Source organism: Lytechinus variegatus, chromosome 11 (assembly GCF_018143015.1).
Source record: "Lytechinus variegatus isolate NC3 chromosome 11, Lvar_3.0, whole genome shotgun sequence".
NCBI lineage: Eukaryota > Metazoa > Echinodermata > Echinoidea > Temnopleuroida > Toxopneustidae > Lytechinus > Lytechinus variegatus.
This window is the reverse complement of record NC_054750.1, coordinates 18834144-18851127: the sequence shown is the minus strand read 5'-3', so window position 1 is coordinate 18851127 and position 16984 is coordinate 18834144. Positions and strand designations below refer to the sequence as shown.

General features: G+C 35.2%; 1 protein-coding gene across 1 annotated transcript; it reads left to right on the top strand.

Moving 5' to 3' along the window:
* The first annotated feature begins 925 nt into the window (after window positions 1-925).
* Window positions 926-15134, top strand: LOC121423997 (DNA polymerase epsilon subunit 4-like). Its single transcript, XM_041619558.1, has 4 exons — window positions 926-1157; window positions 11600-11684; window positions 12486-12527; window positions 14523-15134. Exons 1-4 carry the CDS (start codon window positions 960-962, stop codon window positions 14540-14542), a joined length of 345 nt encoding a protein of 114 aa, XP_041475492.1. The 5' UTR covers window positions 926-959; the 3' UTR covers window positions 14543-15134.
* The last annotated feature ends 1850 nt before the right edge of the window (window positions 15135-16984 follow it).

The following is a 16984-nucleotide window of genomic DNA, read 5'->3' as shown; positions in this document are numbered from 1 at the left end:
TGAATGTCATTTACGTTATTTATTTATTTATTTATTTATTTATTTATTTACATTAAGTGAGAGAGCAAAGTTTAATGGCATTTGTCTTTGATTAAAATCATGGGAAGGTCTGCAAATTGAAGAGGGATAGGAGCCAGGCACTTATCAAGATATTGATACAAAGTAACGGTGTAGTGCAGGGTGCTAAATAAAATACCCTGGTTAAAATTCGCACAATGGCAGAAAATATGGAAGATATACCAGTCTTAGTATTATTTTGAAAGGTGTTAATTTTGACAAATGATTTCAATACTAGTAGTTGTTCCCTTTCAAATGTCAGTGACCCCTCTCTCCGGAGGTATGCAGTGATCATAATCAAAGATTCAGTATTTCGATAAAGTTCCACAACTAAAAATTTATTTATTTTAACTTTACTCCGTCTCACCATGGATTGGATACACGTAAAGGGATTTTTAGGGATTTATACAGTAATGTACCTGCGGCATGGGCGGAAATCCCAGGGGGGACGGGGGGCGTCCCCTACCCAAAATAGTAGGGGGAACAATGTAAAATGTCCTCCTACTATTTTTGTTCTTTTAGGATGGAAATAAATGAAATACATCATTCAAAATCGATATAAAACATGTATTTTGGACGAGATGACCGTGATAACCCTTTTTTCCCTTGTCAAATTCATTTTGGTCGAAATAACCTGACACTTGGGCCCGAGTGGGGGGGGGCTTTTAGTAACTTTTTTTTTCTTGTCGAATTTTCCTGGTCCCCCTACCTTTTGGAAGATTTCTGTCAATTTCTGTCCCTCCTGTCGATTTTTTCCCCAGCACACCACTGGGTCTAAATTCAGATAATGATGCTCAGATTTATTAGGGCCGCGGTGTTCAAAGTGAGCGGAGCGACCGAGCATGGACGAGAAAATTTGTTGCGACTAGGACGCCCTCTCTAGTATTACAAAAAAATCAACCATGGCTGAAGAAAGTTCTGCTGTTCCGCGGGAAGTTCAAGAAGAAAGTGAAAACTCAGAGACGAAAGAGGATGAAAAATCTCAAACAGCCACGAGAAACAACAAATTTCCATTGACGAGGATAAAGAACATAATGAAAACTGATCCCGATGTGACACTAGCAAGTCAGGAATCTGTATTTTTATTAGCGAAGGCTACGGTAAGTTTACCTTCGGTCCCATTCGTTGTTTTGTGTGTCGTGTAGATTGTAATAAACTGGGTTCCAAAATAAACTTCTCAAACTTCACAAGCGCACTACACAAATAGACCTTATCGCAAATAGATTCACGCAAAGGATCATGGGATCGCAAAGGGGGCAATAGCGCCGCTGTTTTCCGGACGCGACCATGCGAGCGCAAGCAGCCGACAAAGTGTACGATTTCCATAGTGTATCAAAATACGATCGACGCCCGCAGCCGACATTTTGCAAATTTTCCAGTAAACGCCTCGTCATATTTGTTCCAGAGTCTAACATCACTTTTCTTCTTAATCATGGGTGGCAGAGATGGATGTGCTATCTATAGCTCCAAGAATTACCACAGATTTTATGAAGAAAAGTATAATTTTCTTTCATTTTCGCGCACTGTCTGTGCGTGTTTTGAGCTGCGCAGCTGCTGTGCATGCACGGACAGTGGGCATGCACTCTCGGCCCGGGGACACCGTACGTCGGCGAGGCAGTGGATTGGATTGGATTGGATTGGATTGGGCGTATAGTAGGACGTGCAACTCACTATCTCTGAAAATATCAGAAAAATTCTATAAATTACCAATATCGCGCTGTTAGCCTAAATTGTGCATTTGGAACATCCTTCCTATGGTCAAGTGACAGGGTAAGCGAGCATTTGTGGGCTTTTTTGAGCACTTCACACTTACTTTATGTCGTAGGTCGCACCTATACGTACCGTACTAACATTCAAATTTCCCGCCCTTTTACCAAAGGCCAATCATGGCGACTGGGCCGGCGACATCCGAGCCGGACCATACAATAACGAGTACGGATGAAGAAATCTGGATGATACAAAGACCACGTCGAAAAAAAAGCACTTCGTACCAACCAGAAAAAAGAAAAAGAGAAAAGAGTGACGATATTACAATTGAAAATATCAATCAAAACGCATCGTCAGGTTCTGACTCGAATACATCATATCGTACTCCAGGTTTTACTTCAACCAAAAGATTGTCTGATTTCAAGTTATTTATAGCACCTATAGATAGACAGAAGAAATTGAATTTAAGGAATATTGATCCCTTAAAAGTAAAAAAAGCGATCAGAGATGTGACTTCACAACCAGTAGAGTTTATTAAACCCATTAGCACTGGGTTGCTGGTAAAATGTATCAACCTAAAGCAGATGAAATCCATCTCACAGATTCAAAACATAGGCAATATACCAGTAAAGGTCACGGAAAGTAGGTCGGGAACTAAAGGAGTGATATATGGTGTCCCAACTGAAACATCAGAAGAGGATATTCTTGAAGAATTGAGAGACCAGAAAGTGACAGCAGTAAAAAGAATAGTAAAGAAAGACCAGAGAAACAAAAATGACAAAGAAAGAGAAGGTGCTGATAATAATCAGCCTATTTTTATTCCTATGAGGAGTGTGATTCTTACTTTCAGTCTGGCAGATCTCCCTCAGAATATCAATCTAGGCTACCAGATGTTTTCAGTAAAACCATATATCCCTCCTGTGTCCAGATGTTTTAAGTGTCAAAGGTATGGTCACACTGCTGACATATGCAGATCTCAGATTAGGTGTGTTAGGTGTGGAGATCATCATAATTTTGATCAATGCCAGAAGAAATTGACACCAATATGTGTCAATTGTGGAGGTGAACACTCCGCAGCATTCAAAGGATGCCAGCAGGCCAAAAAAGCAAAAGAAGTACAAGAAATAAAGATAATAAGAAAGCTAACATATGCTGAAGCATCCCAGGTCTGGAAAACACAAAGTGAACAAAAAGTCACACAGACAGTCACTGATGATGCTAAGGGATTTTCCCAATCAGTACCTAAGGTAAGAGTAAAAACATATGTAACAGATAACCAGAGTAAAGTTACAAATCCACAGGTAGCAACGGTTCCAAGCGAACTACCTATGGAGACTAACTTTCCTGTCAACACCCAACAAAGGGATACACCACTGTCTGAAGTTAAAGATCAGGCTAACAGGTCAGCTGGTACATCGACAAAGAATACCACACCTAATTTCATAAGTTTAGCCAGTGATGAACAAATTGTTGTTTTTATATGTCAATTAATTATGTCATTAACTGAAGGTAGAGAAGAAGAAGAAATAAATGCTTTAATTTTAACTGCTGCAAGAAGATTGCGGCAACAAAAAAAGGAAATCATAACTCAACAACGCAGGAACTAACGCTTTCTTTGCCCTACTTTCCATCCTTCAATGGAATTCTCAGGGCTTATTAGGGCACGGACAAGAGCTACTTAATCATTTAAAAACAAATAAAGAATATGATTTAATTTGTGTTCAAGAAACGTGGTTTTATGATAATAGTTCACTTTGTATTCCAAATTATACATGCCTTCCAAGAAATAGGGAAGGTCAGCGAAGAGGGGGTTGTGCAATATATATCCACGATAGGATTAAGTACGAAGATCCAATCAATGATCCAAGTCTAGAATTACAACAAGTTAACATATATGTCACCAATAAAATAATATCTATTATCAACTTTTATAATCCATGCAAAAAATTAAACGAATCAATTCTAAACACATTGTTGAAAAATGTTAATGAAACAGATAACCTAATAATCTTAGGTGATTTCAACGCCCATAGTACCCTCTGGGGCAGTGACAAAACCGACAGAAATGGACAAGCCATTGAGCAATTTATATATGAGAATAACTTCATAGTATTGAATGATAAAACAGGAACTAGACTTGATCCTTGTACTGGAAAGCTTTCGTGCTTAGATCTGAGTATTTCCTCCCCATTACTGGCCGGTAAGGCGATATGGAAGGTTATGGAAGATTCTTTTGGGAGTGATCATTTTCCAATTATTATTCAAATAACACTTGGAAAGAAAGAAAAAAATCATGAAAATCTAAGTAATCAGGCCAAAGATAACATGTCTCATGAACATATCTCTTTTAAGAATGTTAACTGGCCCATATTTGCATACAAATGTGAAAATATTATAAAAAATGAAATAATTAATTCTGAAGATGATATTCAGAACATTTTTCATACATTTATGGAACGCTTGAAAGAATGTATTCATGAAGCAATTCCAAAAAAAAGAAAGACAGGAAAAAATCCTGTCCCATGGTGGAACAAGGAATGTACTGAAAAGATTAAAGAAAGAAATAGAATAAGAAACCATCTATCAAGAAAAATTACACTTGATAGAATTAACGAATACAAAAAAAAGAAGGCAGAAGCCCAACGAGTTCTCCGGAAAGCGGAAAGAGAATATTGGCAAGCTTTTTGCAGAAGACTAGACAGATTCATGCCAGAGACAAAGATATGGTCATGTATAAAACGTTTGAATGGCGTACCTGTCAAAAAATCACAAAATATGCCTATTTTGATTGAGAAAGGTAAAGCCATTACGTCCTTACCAGAGAGAGTAGAGATTTTTGGAACTTTTTTCCAATCCTTAGGACACAAAAAACAAGATATCAATAAAACATTAACCAAGGAAGTACAAAACTCTTTCTACCAAAATGAACATGTCATTAATGAACCGTTCTCGATGAATGAATTTGAGAAAGCAGTTAAATCTACTAAATTTGCTGCTCCAGGAAAAGATAATATTCCATACATTGTATACGAAAATATGCCAAAAAACACAAAAGAAATTATGTTGAACATTATTAATAGAATATGGGAATCCGGGGATATCCCGAGTTCTCTAAAACACTCAATTTTAGTGCCAATCTTGAAATCTGGTAAGGACTCAAAAAACGTTATCTCTTACAGACCAATATCACTTACATCTTGTTTTGCCAAAGTTATAGAGCGTATGATAAAAAATAGATTGCAGTGGTACATAGATAAAAATAACTTATTGCCTAATTTCATCAGCGGTTTTAGAAAAGGTCGTAGTACAACTGACAATATTGTTTTATTAGAAAATGACATTCAAAAATCTATCAATTGCAGTGAGCACACTCTTGCAGTATTTTTGGATGTCGAAAAGGCTTATGACAGTCTTTGGATTGATGGATTACTGTACAAACTAGCTCAATGTGGTATAGGAGGAAATATGTTAACATTTTTAGAAAATTATCTAACAGAACGTACCTTTCAGGTAAGAGTTACAAATACTGAATCCAGAACATTCCAAATCCATAACGGACTCCCCCAGGGGAGTGTTCTGAGCCCCCTTTTATATAATGTCATGATGAGAGATATTCCAATTGATCCTGAAGTGACAATATCCATATATGCTGATGATTGTGCAATATGGTTTTCTGGAAAAAATGTAGAGAATATTAGATTAAGGATACAAACTTATCTAGATATATTATGTACCTGGTTTAAAGACTGGGGATTCAATTTTTCTATTGAGAAGACTGTTCCGGTATTTTTCACTAAGCTTACAAACGTTACACCTCCAACAGTCAAGTTTGAAGGGAGTATACTCACTTATAAAAATAATCACCGTTTCCTAGGAATGATATTTGATAGTAAATTGTCTTGGCTTCCCCATATAGAGAACGTAGTTTCAAGAAGTAAAAGGAAACTAAATATATTGCGAAGTTTAACAGGAACTAAATGGGGAAGTTCATCTAAGTCCTTACTCATGGTTTACAGGGCAATTATTAGATCAATTTTTGATTATGGTTGTCAAGCTTATGATAGTGCTCCAGTAACTACAAAAAAGTTGTTAGACTCGGTGCAATATCAAGCACTCAGAATATGTGCTGGCGGGCTGTCGTTGACATCGCTAGTTTCTCTGCAGGTGGAAATGGGAGAACCTCCTTTAGATTTAAGAAGGCAAATGTTATCAAGCAAGTACAGACAAAATATAGAAAGACATAGTAATCACCCATTAATAACACGTATCAAACCATGTTGGCAGTTCGATTATCTTAAAGGTAAGAACGTTAGTAAACCGTTTGGTTATAGGCTTCAATCCAAGATAGGAAAAGAAATTAGTATTGAAAATATTATTTCTCCAGCCTTTCCCCCTTGGTTATTTTGTCCACCAGTTATATCTACTGAATTAAGTTCACAAATTAAGAAATCGGACCATCCAATACAATTGCAACAACTGAGTTTGGAATTGATACATACAAAATGGTCACACCAACTCCATATATACACTGATGGATCCAAAGCTCCTGAAAAGGGAATTAGTTCAGCCGCTTTCTACGTACCTTATTTTTCTTTTTACCAAGGCAAAAGGTTATCTAATTTCACCTCCTCCTACAGGGCGGAATTGATTGCGATTATTCTTGCACTGGAATGGATAGAACATTTAGATATATATACAGGTGTTGTTATTTTCAGTGATTCATTAAGTGCACTTTTATCTTTACAGAATCGGAAAGACGATCCTATTATCACAGAAATTCTGACTATTACTACAAGACTCAAATATAAAGGTTTAGATATATACCTAGAGTGGATCCCTGGTCACTGTGGAATAAAAGGAAATGAAATAGCAGACTCCTGCGCAAAAACAGCTTTATCAAACAAAATAGAAATTCATAATCAAATAACATTATCAGAGATTATGCAACTTATTTCAAAAAGTTGTAAGATAGTTTGGCAAGAAAGATGGAATAAAACTAACTCAGCACTGAAAGAGTTGCAACCATCAGTGTTACCCTCATATAAATGCAATCTAGGGAGACAGGAAACTGTACTCCATCGTCTCCGTTTTGGAGTCGCTGGTCTTAACCAAGATCTACATAGATTAGGGATCCATCAAACAGGGTTTTGTGATACATGTCGTGAGGTAGAAACTGTCAGACATTATCTTTTACATTGTCCAAAATATATAATTGAAAGATCAATGCTCCTTGTAGATTTGAATGAATCACAGCCTGGACAAATAATGGAGTATTTAAAAAAAGATGATCCAGGGATACAGAAAGCACTTTTACGTTTCGTTTCAAGAACGAAACGTTTTAGTAAGGAGTGATGTACTATTTTTTATATTGTATTGTTTATTAAGAAAGATGAAAGGATATGATTGTACAAGTCTAATGTGAAAAGAAAAAAAAAAATATATATATATATAATAATGTATGATATAATATATACAATATGTTCTGCACATATAACTAACAAAGCCCACAAGTGTTTTCGCCTTGTTGTTGTTGTTTAAAAAAGAAGAAATAAATTATTTTAATGTTTAACCCATCTGTAAGCACAGGTACACTAGCGCCCCCTCGTCTATGCATGGGTGACCTAGGCATTTACGTCCGAAAAATCGGCACAATGTACCGTGCTGACCGGTATGATTGCATCTTGAAAGGACAGGGCAAGCGCAACTAGTTGGAACTGAGCTGAAGCTAGCGGTTTGTTTTTGGCGAAGATTTGTTTATATGCCATTTTGATTAGAGTTACGGCAAACTGTACCATAATCATCCCTTTTCATATTAGAAGGATGCACATGAAAAATATTTCACATATGTATAAATTATTATTGGTAATAATTTTATTATGTGAGAAGTGAGATTTTTATTAATAGAGTAAATGGCGACAATAGTCAAATATGACTAATCGCCACTCAAACCAATATAAGAAGAAGAAGAAGTGGAGGAAGTGGTCCCTAATTCCAAGTAAAAAAAAATGATGATCAATAAAACAAACTCTGCAGTACATTTGATTACTTTATTCTAGTTATGTATGTTTGTAATATCAATCGATAGTCAAGAATACATGTTTCATAAATAATTATCTCAATCATGATTTTATTCAGTAGGCCTAAAAACCGAGCTGTGTTTTCTTTTTCTCTCCACAGTAGGCTACATAATAGTTGCATATTATTCAGGATCGTGGTCGGACATTCTGAAGTTTAATCATTGGCATGCTTAGACAAAATAATGAATGAAATAATGAGAAAAAAAAAGAAAATAAAAAATGAGAATAGACGAAAATATATTGAGAGAAAAATAAGATACAAAAAGAAAATTAATGAGGAAGGTGATCTGTAAGAGAAGTGACTGAATGCGATGAAATAAATTGAAGATGTAAATGTTGAAATAAGATTTTTTTATCAAAAGAATGGAATATATATCATTTATATGAATTAAATATCCATCATCTACTAAGTTTCAGACAAAATAAAATTACAGAGAGTTGGAGGGATGTTTCAAATTCAGGGATTTATTTATTCTGCATGTCATTTTTATATGTCCTTCATTATGTATATATATATATATATATAAATAAATATATATATATACTATATATACTATATATATATATATATATATATATATATATATATATATTATATATATATATATATATATATATATATATATAGCTTATTTTTGATATACTTTAGATTTGTCTCACCCCCTATATAGAGCTTGTATGATCAAACTAAAGAGCCCGAGTTATATTTGCCCCAAAATAACAAAGCTATATAGCTAAATTATATGGAGATATATGGTCTACATTATGATTTTCATGAATATTCTTTCATGGAAAAATTTGCTATCTAATTGGGATCGCCGACGTGCTCTTTTCTTAAGTCGATCGGCAAGTTGACCCGCAATCACCGTCTCACTTTTCCCACAAAATCTTCCCAAGTTTAGCCCCATAAAACTTCGAAAATATGGTGAGTATTGAGTTCATACTTTCACTGGGCAATCATGATACATATATTGTTCTATAAATCCACATTCAAGTATCCAAAGTAATTTAAATACGAAGAAATCAGACTTAAAAAAAATCCTGGATTTTGAGTGACACTGCACAAAACATATGGCGTTGTATGGCTTCCCAATAGCCGATTCTGCGTTTGCCCCCTTTCGCATCCCGTGATCCTCTGCGATGACAGACGCCCTCACGCGACAGACGCTATTTGCGATAAGGTCTATTCTACTGAATCAGGGCTGTGAGAGTTCAGCTATTTAGCTGATTTCAGCTATATTTGTTCTTAATTGTCAAGCTTATTTCAGCATTCTTTGTTTTTGTCTGTACAAAAGTATAGGAGCTTTTGCAATTTCAGCTATTTTAATTTGTTCTTGCTCACACCCCTGTGAATCAAAATAAAAGTTTGCCACAGGCTAGCTTCAATAATCTTTACTAAGCACATCCCAATAATTAAGAGATTGGCTGGCATAATTAAATAAGACTTAGAGTCACGAGTGTACAGGCAGGCTCAATTCGTTCCGGAATTCAATGGGAATGCAATATTCACGAATTGGCATAACCTTGTTCATTGAATGAGTGCAAAATGGCAAAAGAAAGACCAATGAAAATGGGATGGGATATATTAAAACCAGTCAGTAGGCAGGTCCCCAAAAAGTGGCTTCCTCATCTAGTCTTGAGGACGCAATGATGATGACTTTTAAAATCCTGACATATACTTCTTCATCATTGATGTCTTGACACTCTTCCCATAGACGCATAAGAGACTGACCAAAACAAAGATGAATTTCCCTAGGAAAAGAAATCCATCTTTTATACAATAATCATGTGAAGTTTATGAATTTTATTGATTTTTACACCTTCCTACATGTCCTACGCCTAATGCGTAAGAAGGTTTTAAAAAATGTTAGATAAAAATGTAAAAAAATTAAGGTTTCTTACCTAAGTGATGCCGCGTAGACCCCTCGATCCACATGTAAACAACGAAAATACAATAGCGTTGACCTGTGAACCGTTGTTGTTGTCGTTATTTTGAATAGGCAAACTAGTCAGTTTTGACTATTGTTGCCTTATAAACATGCTTTTCTTTTTCTCCAAAATATGATAATTTCTTTGCTTACGGTATGTATGACCTACTTCAGGCTAGCAATGCCATTTTGATTGTGAAGAACAATTTATAGATAATTATTATTTCACAAATATTACAATTTATCATGTTATTATTAATAATTGCTATAATACTAATAATTATTTATAATCTGGTAATAAATTTGAGTATTTGTAAAATAATGATATAGTGGTAGTAATTTAGTTTAAGTAAGTCGGAAGCAGACGACACGGCGTCACGTCTGTGACTGTGTGTGCAAGTCAAAGTGGGATCACAGAGTCGAGTGCTACAAATATTCCCTCTACCCTCGTACAATTGTAGAGTGGAATTCACTTTCTCCCACTACTAAAAATGCACCTGATCTAGCTGCATTTAAGAAACAGCTAAGCAAAAACATGCTAATTAAAAGAAGTATATAGCGGCAGCAATTGCATGAATGGCCTGCACGTCTATAGCCTCTTTGAGGCGTTCAAGTGCAGTATTCACAAGACAAGACAAGAGTGAGAGGTTATGATATTATAGGATAACCTTCCGGTATTTGTTGGTTGATGTATATGATTGAGTGTATATTGGCCCCGTTCACAATAGCCATTTTGTAACTTTGGATTCCAGAACCAATTGATATGTGGGGCTACAGCCTCTTTGTGATTAAACCGATCTCTTAATTATTGACATGCGCTTAGTAAAGATTATTATTGAAGCTAGCCTGTGTCAAAATTTTGTTCATTTTGACTGAGAGGAAATTGTTTAGTGCGCTTGTGAAGTTTGATAAATTTATCTATCCAAAAACATTTGATTTTTTTATCTTGACACGGTCAGCTCTGCATCTCTATGCAGGTGCAGCCTTGACTTTGGTGGTTGATATCAAGGTAACCGTCCCTGATATTTCACTGAAAGGACAAGTCCACCCAATCAATAAATTGATTTAAATAAAAAGAGAAAAATCCAACAAGCATAACACTAAAAATTTCATCAAAATGGGATGTAAAACAAGAAAGTTATGACATTTTAAAACTTCACTTAATTTCACAAAACAGTTATATGCACATCCTGGTCGGTATGCAAATGAGGAGACTGATGACATCATATACTCACTATTTCTTTTTTATTTTATGATATGAAATATTATAATTTTCCCCTCATTGTCAAGTGAAACAGTGATTATTCCTCCCTGAAAAGTGAAATTGGCATTGTTTAATACTGTATGATTTAGTCAACTTGGTCCTTATTGTCAAATCTGTAAAAAATGAAATATTTAATTCAAAAAATAAAAAAAGAATAGTGAGTGATGGACATCATGGACTAACTGACATGCATGACACTGAATTGTGCATATCACCGTTTTGTGAAAGATAAGCAAAACTTTAAAATGCCATAACTTTCTCATTTTACATCCGATTTTGATGAAATTTTCACCATTTTGCAAGTTTGATTTTTCTCTGTTTATTCAAATCAATATTTTTCAGGTATGGACTTTACCTCTAATAGTTTTAACTAAACAGAAAGTTGACTACATGTAATGTCAATTTTTTTTGGTTTAATCCATCTTGAAAACATGACCCTTCAACTTTGTCATGAAAAGGAGAAAAAGATCAGCATCCAATCCCAGCATGTATGAGTTTGACATTCTTGGGTACATAGTTCAAGGTGTGAAATTGCAACTTTTGCATCAATATCTGTATCTTTTCAGGAGTATTTCCTTGAGAATTTTACCAAATCTGCATACAGCTTTACTGAAAGGGGCAAGAAGAAGACCATAAGGAAACAAGATATTGGTAAGACAATAATATATTTACAATTTGCACATTTCAGATTTTCAGATTCACTGTACAGTTAAAATATTATAAGGGTAATCAGTGTCATAGAGAATGCATTTCAAAACTTTGTAAACATTTCATGTGAGCATCTGAATTGAGTATCAAGAGTTAATATCTTAGTCCATCATTTCATGAAAGTTGACAACACTGACATGCTGTCATTTTATTGTACAATATCCTAACACTGTAGTAATAGACACCTGATCTTGTCGTACAAGGACACAAATAAAATGCAAGGATTATTTTGGTCAAGCTTGTCAACTTGCCAGAGAACAAATAAGTATGAAAATCCGGCCAGTCCTTAAAATTCTTAATCCCCCATCTCTTTGAATTAAAAATTAACTAACTTAATATATAACTAGATAAAACAATAAAACAATATTACAGGTTGAAGTATTAGGTAGTCTTGGTCCAGGAAAAGGGAGTTCGGGGGGGGGGGGGTAGAACTGAGTATTCCCAACCTCACTATTTCTTTTTTTTTTCAAACAAGTCCTAGTTAATTTATTGAAAATTGTTAGACCCCATAATTTTTTCTTTCTGACCTATCTCTGTCAAGTGTAACTGTATGCACTGCCTCTTCGAAAGTCAAATCTACACTTGACTGATTTTCATGTTGAGTTGTAACGACCCTTTAGTGTTTTTAATGTTTGTAAAGAGTAATTTTTCGATGCCTTCGCCAGTGGAATATCATGTACATGCACATACAAATTTGATTGATTAAGAAATATTTACATTGATCATTGTTATTTATTTATTCAGATCTGTCAATTGATGCACACGATTCTTATGCCTTTCTTGAAGGTAAGTTACTCTTTAATCTTGGATTTATGCATGCTTGGTGAATAATTTGGTGCACATTCAAGATAGGCTGGCTTCATCCAGGCTTAACCCTTTTTACAATGTATCATTTGGTTAACTGGTACTTGGTCTTATTGCCAGATTGTCTTTTTCTTGGGCTATTTATTACTTAGTCTTTTAATGTATTATCTTGTAGCTCATCTGCTCAAACTGTATGAAAATAGAGAACATTCGGTTAGCAAAACTGGATATTTGACCATACAGTTATACAGTCAAAATGAAATTAGATGAAATGAGTGGTACATTTGTAAAAAAAAAAACATACCACATGAAGCATGACCAGGTTTTAAATAAGCGAGTTTGTAGAGAAGTGCATCACAGTATGAGCACTGAGCAGATACATGAAGGTTATTTAAACTGAATTCTAAAATATGAAATCAAATGTAAAACTCACTTACATGAAACTCCCAGCATTTGTTGACATAGCAACAGTTGATTCATGCTAACTGGATTCCACATGTACATTATGTATCAAACCTCATCAATTATAAAAAGAAAGATTCAGGTGGACGGATAGCTCATCTAGAAGATGCTCATAGCATGCTTTAACTGGAATGCTGTTTGTTGGCAGTCTATTTGTCGCTCCTCTTACATTCCATATAATTCATTTATCAAAAGGGAATTAAAAAGGTTTATTTCCAATTCGTCTAATTCCAATTTGTCCAATTGCCAAGGCGTCTTCTATCATTCGGTCTACCATCAGTTTGTCCACTCACCACATGGTCTACTTTCATTAAGTCAAATGCCATTCTGTCTAATAATCATTTGGTCCAATAGCCATTTAGTCCATATATCATTTTACTCTAATTGGACTAAGTGTTAAATTGTGCAAAATGAAAATAAAAATGAAATGGATATTAGACCAACTGGTTATAAGACGAAATGGTCAAAGACAAAATGGTCATTACGGTAGACAAAATGATGATTGGACCAAATGGTTATAGGAATGGTTGTTAGACAAAATGTCGATGGACTGAAAGGCATTATTAGACTAAATGAAGGTGACCATGTGGGGAGTGGACGAGTTGGCAGTAGGTGAATTTGCAATTCTGTTCACTTTCGTTACATGAGCACCTGGTCTAAGTGCACAAGAAAGTTCCTCCATGTGTAAGAAGATTTATGAATCACCACCCATGTGTCCTAGACCAAGTGGTTACAAATATACCGTGGAATGGAATTTAATGTCCTTAAAGGTCAAGTCCAACCCAGAAAATTGTTGATTTGAATGGATAGAGAAAAATCAAACAAACATAATACTTAAAATTTCATCAAAATCGGATGTAAAATAAGAACGACATTTTGAAGTTTCGCATATTTTTTACAAAACAGTTAAATGCACAACTCATTGATATGCAAATGAGAGAGTCGATGATGTCACTCATTCACTTTTTCTTTTGTTTATTATTGTTTGAATTATACAATATTTCAATTTTTACAGATTTGACAATTGGGACCAACTTGATTCAACCACAAACTTTTAAATAATGGTAATTGCACATGTTCAGGGAGGAATAAAAGTCTGTTCCACATGACAATGACGAGAAAATTTGAATTTTTCATATGTCATATAATAAAATACAAAAGAAAGCAGTGAGTTGGTGACATCATCTTTCTGCTCATTTGCATACCGACCAGGGTGTGCATAAAACTGTTTTCTGAAATTAAGCAAAACTTTAAAATGTCATAACTTTCTTATTTTACAACCGATTTTGATAAAATTTTTAGAGTTCTGTTTGTTGAATATTTCTCCTTTTATTGAAACCAACTTTTTATTGGGGTAGACTTGTCCTTTAAGGATGTTGTCTCTGAATCTTTCATCATGTATTTGTGACACTAACTCTTAGCTATTTCTTAATGAGTCCATGATGGTTCTAGACCATTTCAAGTATGTTTTGTTATTAACCTGTCAAAATTGATCTGATTTTTTTCCTGTTTCAGGAGCTCTTGAATGGAACTAGAACAACTGATCGAAGCATAAAGAAGGAAGCCTCATCGTCCAATCATGTTGGTCTTCATAAAGGGTTCTTCAGATTTCATTGTGCCAAAGATGCCATAATGGACTGTTGGATGTGGGTTTGATTGCATGTATGATGGCAGTATTATGAAAGTTCTGCAAGGTGTTGGATGCAATCACATTTCGTGCCTCCTGCAGGAAATATTTTGAAAAGGATCTTGTTTTGGAAGCCTCCCCACAATGGCCTTGGTACATGCACATGTTTACGTTATAGGGTATCAGATGATTGAGCTTATGTTCAATTCTCTATTGGTGATGCCATAATTGTGCCATTGTATCTGCATTATGCCTAACCAAGGGTGTAATCAGTATTCACAACTTAGGGAAGTCATGTAATTGTGTACATTATTTTCTTTGTGTATTAAGTCATTATGTCGACTATCACTGGTCCGACATTGACTGAATCAGACGCAGGAATATGTGATCTAATTCAATGGGGCAGTCTAATTGGCTGACGTATATTGTCGCACGCACCACGAACTGTCCTCTCTGCGCACTTTGATGCAAAAGTTAGTTTTGCAGAGAACGCATTTAAAAAAAAAGGTTTTTTAAACTAGCAATAAGTGCACCTACAAGGAGAGCAAATTATTTACCGGTGTCTTCGTTCGATAGTTCAGGTTCCAAAGTTTCATCCCATGTCTTTACATTTTCTTGAAGTGAATTATTTACGCCACAGAGGGCATCGTAACAGAGAGGACGGTTCGTGGTGAAATCGCGAGGCGCGATAGCGCACTGTTTCTGCGCAGAGAGGACGGTTCTTGGTGCGTGCGACGATATGTTGGCCTTGAAGGGACATCGCAAATAGATATTGAGAAACCGTATAGTGCCTAGTCTAGAAAGCTAAATTATTTTTTGACAGTTTTTCAAATTGGTAGAATTTAAGCGTGCTTTCTTGAACATGCGTTGTTTACATTTCACCGTAAGGTCTACTTGAATTTGTATTCACGAGCTAACTTTATATAAGGGTTTCATGTCCCTTCATTACTATCTACAATATTGGTGGGCCACCCATGCAAACACTGAACACCTGCATTTTGTCATTTTTGTAAAAACTTATTGAAGCATGATGCAGTAAAGAGATCATGAGAAGAAATAGAGATGAAAACCTCTGATCATAGAGAAGGTCAAGAGCAGTCCCATAATTATTGTATACATGTAGATATTCATAATACCCCATGTGGAAATATTTTGACATGAGGTTGTTGGTATCATTATATCCCTATTTGTACATAATTTTTAGATCTTAAATAAAAGTTATCTAACTCTTGTATATTGTATGTATTATCAAGACTTTAGTGTCTCTGTATAGTCAATTACTAGTAGTAAATATAAGTAATTAAAGGAGAATGAAACCTTTGGAACAAGATAGCTTGTGTTAAAACAGAAAAATCAAAGAAACAGATCAATGAAAGTTTGAGAAAAATTGGACACATAATGAGAACGTTATGAGCATTTGAATATTGCGATCACTAATGCTATGGAGATCCTCACATTGGCAATGCGATTAAGATGTGTGGTGTCACTTGTGAACAACTCTCCCCATTACTAAAGTATATTTTTAGTTAAACTGCCTCTTTTATCGCATCTGTCAGTAGATCATGTGTTCTTTCTATAGGAGGACATGTAATACAGATATTTAAAGAATACATCATGGATAAAGAGTTTGTATCACCATATGAAAAAGCAAAAAGAGACATTTAGGTGTATTTTATAGTCCATCAAAGGGAAAGTTGTTCACATGTGACATCACACATCCTTGTCGCATTGCCAACAGGGGGATCTCCATAGCATCAGTGATTGCAATATACAAATGCTCATAACTTTCTCATTATTTGTTCGATTTTTCTCAAACTTTCTTTGTTCTTATTCTTTGATTTTTCTGTTTCGACATAAGCCTACTTCTTCCACTTTAAAGAGGAACTTCACAATGTATTTTACATTTATGTATGTATGTAAGTGTATTGAGTGAGAGTAATTGGGAAAGAGGAAGGGGAGAAAAGCATTATCTCAATGGATAGAGGGAGAAAAGTACATGTAGGGCAGGGGAGAGAGAAAGATGGAAGGAAAAGGAGAGGGAGAGGGAAAGAAAAAGAGACAAAAAGAAAGAGAGAGAAAAAGAAAGGAAGGATAGAAGGAAGAACCGAAGAAAGAAAGGAAGGCAGAAAGGAAGAGAAAGGACAAAAGGGGGGGGGTAGAAAGAACAAAGCAAAAAATTTCAAGAGAGAAAGGACAAAAAAGGGATAGAAAGAACCAAAGCGCAAAATTCCAAACATCCCTTTCCCCCTGTTCATCAACACCCCTTCTCTCTCCTCTTTTATTTGGATTATGCTCTCTCTATATAAATATCTTGCTTCCACCCTTGTTTCTCTTCTTTTTCACATCTCAC